General features: G+C 37.3%; 1 protein-coding gene across 1 annotated transcript in view; it reads right to left on the reverse strand.

The window, feature by feature from the left end:
* Window positions 1-286: 286 nt before the first annotated feature.
* SPATA5L1 (spermatogenesis associated 5 like 1) overlaps window positions 287-9,990 on the reverse strand; it is a 13,435-nt gene continuing 3,731 nt past the window's right edge. Inside the window, exons 3-8 of the mRNA XM_019504153.1 lie at window positions 8,137-8,295; window positions 7,108-7,317; window positions 6,466-6,693; window positions 4,669-4,803; window positions 2,927-3,052; window positions 287-1,243 (exon numbers count right to left, since the gene is read on the reverse strand). Coding sequence (XP_019359698.1) covers window positions 1,091-1,243; window positions 2,927-3,052; window positions 4,669-4,803; window positions 6,466-6,693; window positions 7,108-7,317; window positions 8,137-8,295 — 1,011 coding nt within the window. The 3' untranslated portion in view covers window positions 287-1,090. The remainder of the gene's footprint in view (window positions 1,244-2,926; window positions 3,053-4,668; window positions 4,804-6,465; window positions 6,694-7,107; window positions 7,318-8,136; window positions 8,296-9,990) is intronic.

Raw genomic sequence — 9,990 nt, forward strand, 5'->3', positions numbered from 1 at the left:
AGGAAGATGTAATGCACCAGGCAAAAGCAAGTCTGTGGCAGCCTACTCTTGTTCCATTTGGAAAATTTACTAAGTTCTAGAGGATTACTCTAAGACGTACTTCTGTATGTTTTCAAGACAAGCCCTGGTCTAAGAAACAGCCTGTGTTATAAAGGATAGTCCTTTAATACTACAAAAAAACTACTTTGTTTATGAAAGGCTTACACATTTCAGACTAGATTATGGATCAAAGGGACCTGGACAGGGAAGAGGTTGTGGTAGCTATTATATAAAAGCTATCCAAACATTAAGCAAATATTCCACTTAAGTTTATTTCCTACAATAAAAGATGTCAAGGGGGAAACTAGAAACACACAGTGTTTGGTAATAAGACATGAGTTAACTTAAGATAATTTATATTTTAACATTTTTCTTATATTACAAGTCTTTCAAAAATAAGTGGTATTATATATAAACAGAATATAAAAATACAATATAAAAAGCAAGGAATACAAAGGACAGGTTTAATGTGAGCATCAGTCCATTGGGACAATTCAGATTTTAAGTCATGAATTACACATACCTTTGTGGAGAAGTTAAACGGCAAAAGAAAATGAAGTTTGTGTTTATGTTCACTTCCTTAATGTAGGGTAAGTGTGGCCTGAAAGGTTAATTTTTCCCCTAGACAATCTATGGACCATGGGGAAGGGGGTAAAATTGTCACGGAATCACAGTACAGGTAGTCATCTGGATTTGTGATGAGAAGCAATTTTTATTCAGACTGTCTTAAATAAGTTTGCTGATTCCAAGTAAAACAAATCTTTGCTAGTGTTCCTATGCCGTCGTTTAAACAGTTTTCCACGTATAGTGTATGTGAAGACCTCAACAATTCCTTAAACAAAGTCAGGAAAACTACACTTAAATTTGTAAACTAAAAAAATAAGCAGTACAGACCTTTTAAACCCTTTCTGCATGCATCACAATGGGAAACTGTGAACCTAAGAAAGTTTTCTTCCTTTGAATTTCATTTTTTAAAAGAATCCATACAAAATCATTCATTTATCATGCATTTCATATTCCAGAAATTCTTGTTATATCCAGTGTTTTTTATTTAAGCTGGTAACTCCTGTTTATAAAATTTTCCATAAAAATCTAAATCTTTGAGGGTTAATGATGGTTTTACAATCTTCAGTGATTTTATGAAGTGCTCGTGTTTCACTTCAGTTGCTTCAAGTCCATTCTCTTGTAATGCCAACAAGCCAGCCTTAGAGAGAAAAACAACATGATTTAGATAATATAGAATGTTTTCACCTGGCAGGTACTCCAAAGTTTGGAAGTAAAAATGGGAACTAAGCCAAGCATTTTACCATAATTTAGGGTCATAATCCAAAAGACAGTCATTTAACAAAATGCATCAGAACATACTACTGCTAGTTAGTCTTTTCTTTTGTAAGCTCAGTGAATGCTTTTTACTTTAATACATCTAACAGCTTAGACCAGAAAAGATACCTTTGATCACTTATTTCTTTCTGTATTCTACCTGGTATCCCACTGCTGTTTATAAGTACCTCAACTACCGTAATCTCTTTTCTTGCCCCAATTTATAAATATTAATTATAATAAGAAATGTAGTACACTAAACCCTATTTATCATGATTTCTTTGAAAAGGAAGTGTGGAATTAAGGACAGGTTCTGCAACATTTGAGAGACCAGTTTCTTAAAATGTATGTTAGTTGGAGTTATAAAAACTGTCAAAGTTCAGCTTTAGGTTTGTCTGGCATGATTTCACTTTGTTATTAGCACACACAGCTTGCATCCCTCTTCTTAGTGCTACTTCAGGGGTGGCCAACCCATAGCATGGGCAGCCTTCATGTGATCGGTGGCAGATGAGGGAGGGGACAGGCAAGCACAGTAGCAGATAAGGTAGGAAGCAGAAGGCAAGATGGAGCACAGGGCAGGAAACAGAAAGCAGAGCAGGAGATTGGGCAGAGAGCACAGTGTAGGGGACAGAAAGGAAAACAGCAAATCTGTCAGAAGAAAGGATTAGAATGGCACATGGGGAAGGTGTAGGGCTAATTCGTGGCTTGCCTGTCAGAAAGGTTGCCCCCACAACGTGCTACTCTCTGCTTCAACAAAACAGAAAGAGCAGAGCCCAGCAGAACCTGGGAAATGGAATACAGAGAAGAAATGCCACTTTTTGGCAGCATGCAATCTTCAACAGGCAGTCCCTGCTTCTGCGTGCGGTAGCTGTAGCAAAGGACAACAAGCTGCCCTTTACTTCCTTTGGCCAGTGGATCTATGCCTGGGATGTTGATAATAAAGCATCAGTCATTTGCGCTCTGTGCTTGCTCTTTCAGGAAGTGTCTTCATGCCCTGATTGTCTAATAGCAGCACAACTCCTGTAGGAGTTGTTTGGTCTAATCCTTCCATGGGATTGAGCATTGCCCTCCTCCCCAGTAATTTAATGGTGTGAAGTTGCATCTCCCTTTCTCCTACCACCTTATATAATCATCTCAAACTCCCTCATCAGGATACTACCACAAAAGCTTCAGTTTGGTCCACAAAAATTATAATTTTTCATTTATTTAATTTCTGAAGTTGAACCAACTTAATCTATTTTAAAGAGTGGTCAGTTCCTCAGAGTTGACATAAAATGATTCTCAAAGAACTTGTAAAAATAACTGCTTTAGCTTCACCACTTCCACATAGTGAATGGCAGGAATATAGTTTCATTTCCCCCCTGCTTGCTGCTGTACAAGATCAGTTCTAATTCACATAAATAAATTATTTGCAGGTCCCCCGATTTTTATTATATGGCTTATCTCTGTCACTACAAATTGCCAAAAAGACTATGTAACAGCACAGCATTTTCTATGATTGGACACACTCTCTTTACGTAAGTGTTCACTTAATATTTACTTCACTGATCAATCCCAAACACCTTACCTCCTTGCAAAGATTTCCAATATCAGCTCCAGAGAAAAGTTTAGTCTGGACTGCCAAGTCTTCTAATGACACATCTGAAGCCAGTGGAGTTTTTTCAGTGCAGATTTTGAAAACAGAAAGCCTTCCCTATGAGACAATGTATGTTACACAAGGAGAAAAAAACCCAGTTATTCAGGCACCTATTTATTTCATTAATAGCACTTGTTATGGGCTATTTTCTGCCACCTAACTCATGCCAGTTAGTCTTATTCTGCAAGTTGTCCTGTTCATTTCAATCAAACTATTCAGGGAACATTGAGTGAACCTGACAGAATTTGACTACTGATCTTCTGAGCTCAAGTACACTAAAATACAGTAAAAGGAAATAAAGTACACATCTTGTTTCTGAAAAACCATGTCAAGAAACATCCTCGTAGTAAATTCCCATTACTCCTCTGGAGCTTGGTTGCGTGTGGCCAAATGGCTGAGGGCAAGCAAAACTCGGGGGCATCCAAACCCCAAGCCTCCGGGCTTGGGCTTGCACATAGAATGCCCGCCAAAGGATTTGGAAACATCTGAAATAACATACAGAAATAAGCCCCAGATGGGGATGGAACATGTTTGCCACAGTAGGGCCACTTATGGTTCTGGACTGACTTACAGATTTGGAATCTGATTTGGCAAACTTGGCTTGGAACACAGAAAATTTAACATAAAAAATAGAAGTTCCCATTAGCATGCTTGCTCAATGTGGGCCATGTGTTTTAGTCATGCTTAGTGTTGGCTGTATTTAATCAATTTCATAGTTGGTTTCCATGGCTGAACACATGCTGCTTTTATCAGTAATTTAATGACAGACAATGTATTTAGTGAGATTTTGTTGTATGCGATTATCAGAAAGGGCTCCCCCCCATGCCAACTGGGGGGAAAACACCTCATCTTGTTTTCAAGTAAATAAAGTACATTTTGTATTTGGGCTGCTGTGATCCTACTGGTCTGGAGGACAGTAAGTGTTGCAGCTTTCAACAAGAGACTCTCTCTCCACTAACATTTACAATTCACACAGCCCTTCTTAATAATAATAATAAAAATCACTAGGCTGCCATTTGTTGTTTTCGTTCGTACCTTGAATTCTCATCCTCAAATGGGTACAATAATTTCAACAGGATGCAAAAACAAAGGAAAACCTAAACATCGTACTACACATGCTATTGAGGAGCAGGAAAGAATGGCTGATAGAATGGGCTGTGATGCTTATGGTAAAGGTTCCATATGTTAAATCCCTTTTGTCGTTTTTTGTCATTTATTAAACCAAAAGCCTTTTTGGCTGAAATTTTCCATTTTTGTTTTCTGTCACAGGTGGGTTACTTTTTAGAGTGTTCAGTAGAGATAACCATTTCTGAGAAAAGGGATAGTGAAAAAATTTGACCTGGGCACGGGCAACCTTAATTCTGGCACTTCCTATCTTGCACATTTGATTGTACAGGAATATTATATGTAATATATATAATGAAGTATTGCCTACAAAAGCACGTTAAAATATGTTACACACAATCAGACGTGCTTTTATATGCAATTCCAATGTTATAGTCAAATATACATTATTTAGCTTCTAGCACATCAAATATTAATTTCTAGTTAAAAAAATCTTGCAGTTGTTAAGACATATTATAGTACTATAATTTTTCCTGTTTGGATGCAGCATGCTGACAACTGCACCTCTATATTTATTTTTTGTGGAGGTTTATAAACACACACATTACCTTCTGATCTGGCGGTGGAATATAGATCATTTTGTCTAACCTTCCAGGGCGCAACAAGGCATCATCCAACATGTCTGGTCTATTTGTTGCAGCAACTACCATAACATCTTTGTTCAAAACTTCTTGAAACTCTAGCTGCATGAGATCAAGAGTGCAAATGTGTTGAATGTGTACTGGGGGGGTTCTGCTTTATGCTAGGAAGACAAACATAATTTACAAGGGAATAAAAAGCAATAAGGAATAAATCACAGGCTGTGGAATGGGGTGGGCCACCTGGGCCATGGCTTGACCAACTTTTAGCATGCTAATTTATAAAACCCACAAACGTGCAATTGTCATTCCAGTTAAAACTGTATAGCTATTTTTTTTTAAACTGCATAGCTAGCTAAATTAATGTGCTAAAAGCTGGTAGAGCCATGGCCTGGCCCAACCCCGTTCTGCAGCCTATGGAATAAATACATATACCTATATCCGTGTTTACTGTAACCACTTAACTTTTCTTTACCTGTGCAGACTAATACGGAAATAAATACAAGGAAGAAAAATAATCAATATCCGTTCTGCTAACGGATGAAACTTTGGACAGAGCCAACAAGAGCATACATCAGTCAATGTGTGAAATAAGACTCCTGTTTCATACATTTTTAAGGGTTTATATAACCTTGGAATTTTCAAAATGGCAACAAGGTTTAAAAAGAAAGCATAATATGATTAATCTACAGTGACATAAATCTGACACCAGATAATGAGAGAGAGATAGTTGCTAGTCATTTACAGAATTCCTTAACTGTAACCAGGAATCTAGTTTTAAACAGAATTAAGATCAAATGCAGTGTATAGAAATCATTTGGGTTAGAGGGCTTCAGGATAAAACAACTGTAAACTAAGTAACAAAAGCTAAAATGCTCAAAATGTATATTTTAGACAGGATTCATACTGAACAAAAGTAGCAAACGAGATCAGCAAATGAAACAGAAGAAAGCTAAACAGGTAACAAGAGGTTATTAAATATTAACTTGCTGATAAAAGAACTGTCACAGTATTTGAACATATGAAGGGTCAAAGGAATTAAAAACAAGTCAGTCAGACAGAAATAAAGGAATCAATGATGATGAAGTAAGAGCAAGGGTAAAATAATGGCGGTGACAGACATGAACTCTTCACTATGTCAGGAATAGGACTGAGTGCATTACTCCACCTTACTGAAACCCATTTTAATGGCATAGTGCAGGTATGTACCATACAGAAATAGCATCCTCTGTCTCTCTTTTAAAGTGGCTTTAAGCCTGTCTGAAATTTTTTAAGTGGCACATCACCACATGATTACAGAAAAAGTAACTTTAATAAGGAAGATGACAAGGACATCTTATCAAAAGCTGTCTCAAAAATGCACTTGCAGCTTTCTAAAGAAATGAATACTGCTAATAACTATTGATTGTGATTTTAAGACTGCATTGGATAACTCTGTGATCGAGTAGCATAAACAAGGGAAATAAACTAGGAGGGAAAACACTAAGCAGCGTAAAAGGCATGTTTAACTTAAAAAAAAAAAAATCAGTAGCCTGAGGAAGAAATAGCCTTTATGACAGCTAATAAATATTTATAATTAGCAATAGTAAGAGGTTATAATTTTGTCTTTAATATTCTGTTCAATCAAAATGAGTTTACATTAAAAAAGTCACTTAATTAGTAATGGATTAGTGTTTTAGCAAAGGTAGACCATATATAAGGCTGAAGATAACTACAACATTAAAAACCAATAAGTATCCTTCCTTGCATTACAGAGAATGTACATACCTCTTGCTCTTTTTCATTTTGCTCTTGACATTCACCCTCGAGCTGTTTATAACTTCCTCTGCTCTCTGTGACTTTCAGGCCAACACCATCTAATTCATTGAGAAGGACAGAAAGAACCCTCTCTGGGACACCATGTCCAGATTTGCAGAGTGACCGGGATCTTAAGATAGAATCAATCTCATCCAGGAATACTATTGCTGGAGCATTTGCTCTTGCTTGGCGAAAAACCTTTTATTGGATTCATAAAATAAAATTAATGTATGTACTGTATACAGTTCTATCATGTCAACTAAAAATTCTTTTGACATCTGTCTATATTTTTACATAACCAATTCACTTTATTGAGTACTCAAGGTATTGTAAAGGTCTCTTTGGAGACCACTCTTATTTACAATTACTAAAGACAAAATCTCATTCCTTATTGAATTCTAACTTTAAACTAGAGTTAGGAGAATGAATAGGTTAATTGTTAATTTGGGGCCAGATCCTCAGCTGGGGTAAACAGAAGCAGCTTCCTCAACGTCAAGGGAGGTAGGTCAATCCAGCCCTTAATGGTCTTTAAAATGAAAAGTCAGGCATAATTAATGCTTTATAAAAAATTGTAGCTAAGCAACTATGTATCATGTGCAAGTCAGAACCTACCTGGGCCAAAATCTTCTCTGAGTCTCCAACGTAAGGTGAAAAAAGGTCAGCAGCACTCACAGAAAGAAAGGAACAATGGCAGCTTGTGGCCGCAGCCTTTACCAGTGTCGTTTTGCCACATCCTGATGGCCCATAAAGGAGGATACCCTTTGGATGAGACAGTCCCATCCTAACAAAAGCCTGAGGGAACTTCATAGGCCACTCTATACTCTGCAAATATATAAAAAAAGATGAAACATTCTAAGTTTTATATGTAGTGATGCAACACAAACAACATTTTGCCCATAGCATTATTTTCTCTCTTTGCAGCATTACTGAAGCAAAAGTCTCCAGTCAAATTCAAAGGCCCACTTGAGCACAACAGTCTACCAGGTAAGTGCAGTTGTAAAATACTGGTTGCTACAGGCAACATGAGGGAGTGAGTAGCAAGCATCACACCTGGCCACTTTGAGTCTCCAGATGAAGGACTAGAAACATTATTAATTTACAAATGGGTCTGAACAAGTCCAGAGCACCTCAACCCCACAACTCTGGAGCCATAGCAAGACACTGACAAATCTGACCTTTTTGTTACAAAAGAGATGCCGTAACAGGCAGTATGTTCTCAGGACATGTTGGCTCTGGAATTGTCTCTGTCTCTCCCCCTCCCACATGGCATAGACTTACAGATGTTGTAAAAGGGATCTTTAACAGAGGGCTGAAGATTTTTCACTAGAATGGAAGAATATAGTCTACAGCAGAATTTGATATTTATTAGCTAAAATACTAATTCTAGGTTATACTTTTGGGTGATGTTCTGAAATTGCAAATTTAACTGGGGGGAGTCTAGAGCTTGTGCTTAGGCATTTTTTGTTTTATTTTACGAAAAGTGTAGCAGTAATTAGCAATCAGTGCCATTTAAAATAAAAATTGTTTTTCATGGAAATGGTATTAGTCTATCTTTCAATACCTCTATTTATACAACAGGTTGGAAGACACGGATGCATAAAATGATCTTTTTTTCTTGTTTAAATGTGCTCTACATTTTACCTGTTTTAACTTCAATTTCACATCCTCAAGACCGCCAATTTGTTCCCAGGTAACAGGTCTGAAGTCTGTTAGTCCAATACCACTTCGAAAGGAGGATGGTCGAATCTTTCGGAAAGCTTTACAGAAATCTGCTGTATTAATCAAAATCTGATCCAAATCCTGAAGAAATGCACGCAGAAGAAATAAAAAAAAGTGAAGCACTATTTGTGCCTTTATATCAGTAATAACTTAAAGCTCAAAACATGTAATAGGTGAAAGAAAACTCTTGCCTTATGAGTGTACAATATACCATACATAAATACAGACATGCACCATAAGTAGCTCACATTTGCTGCGATGGGATAGGCTTTTTTTATAGCACAGGGCTGGACCGTTTTAAGGAAATTAATATTTGAGAGGGACATACTTTGATTTTCTCCTCAATATAGTTCTGCTATGTAGTACCCAAGTAAGGCAAAATTACTGATAGTTTTAGTCTACAAAAATACCTAGATTCTCCAGGATACAAGTAAAATCTCTCTACTTACTTATGTATTTACTGAATTTACTTTAGCTATGTACCAAACATAGCTGACTGCAAGGCTCACCTCAAACATCCTATAATTTAGCCACAATCCAAAAAACCTAAAACAGACACACACCTATTTAGTTCTTATCTGCAATTTACGTAACATTTAATCACAGCTCAGGTACCGTTCATAGCTCTGCTTAGCCTCATCCAAAATAAGTGAACTTTGTCATCCTGATTCATCAGCAGTAGTTCCCCAGACAACACTGGAAGCTTCAGGGGAGACCAGTCTCAGACAGCTTATAGTGATATAATCTAAAAATACCCAAGTTCTATCTATACTACTAATCAGTGATGACTTAAATTTATGAAGGTAGTTAGCAGAAATGCATCACAAAGAAAAGCAATCCTGTATATATCAGTCATAAATGCTAAAAACCCCCCTGAAGTCTAGGAGCTGTTGGATCCTTTCTTTATCTGGGTGTGCTATTCATTTCCCTGTTTGCTGAAGACTGCAGAAACTACTAGCAAGTTGTACTTTGCAGAGGCAGCTCTGGTTTATTTTTTGTCCATCTTTTAGCAAAATTATTGTTGCTCATGTGGCTCCTGGGCCACATTTATTTTAACTGTTTATTTCATTTTATACAACATCCCTGCTTCTCACAATGCAAGCTGCACTTCCCATTGTTGTTACAGTGTTCTGGATGCAAGTCTCAGGGAAGCATATCTTGACTTCTCTTCTGTCACTACGTTCCAACTTCACAGACAAGGAGGCAATGCAAACCTGCCTTCTCCTAGCAGTCAGGACAGATAAGAAAGTTTATGCTTCCCTGAGACCCAACTCTAAAACATCCCAGAAATCATATTACTGAACCATGGGCAATTGTAGCTATATGGTTCTGGCCTGTACATGCATATTATGTCCACCACACAATATAAACCATGGCGCACAGCTTATTAAAAGCAAAATATTATATAACTTGTTTGTAGCTTATAAAAGAGAACTGTGGTGGAAAAGATTACTAGCATTTATTTTTTGTCAACCAAAAACTTAATCTCTGCTTTGCAGTGTTAATTAAATTATGGAGAGAATAAACACATTTCACAACACCTTTTCACTCAGGAAGGACATACCAGTCCTTTACTGAAAGACTGTGGCAAAGCTGTATATTCACATCTGTAAGATATTTTCCAGTTTATTTTGAATAGAGATGCACCAATACATTGGTCTGATATTGGATGGTCTGGGAGTGACGCTCTTACAGTGGCTCCTGCCACTGCTCGTTTGGGAGGACGACGCGGGTGGGGTGGGGGGGAGGGAGATGGGACGGTGATGGATGGAAGTG

Source organism: Gavialis gangeticus, unplaced genomic scaffold (assembly GCF_001723915.1).
Source record: "Gavialis gangeticus isolate Ggan-Ray unplaced genomic scaffold, GavGan_comp1, whole genome shotgun sequence".
Classification (NCBI taxonomy): Eukaryota; Metazoa; Chordata; order Crocodylia; family Gavialidae; genus Gavialis; species Gavialis gangeticus.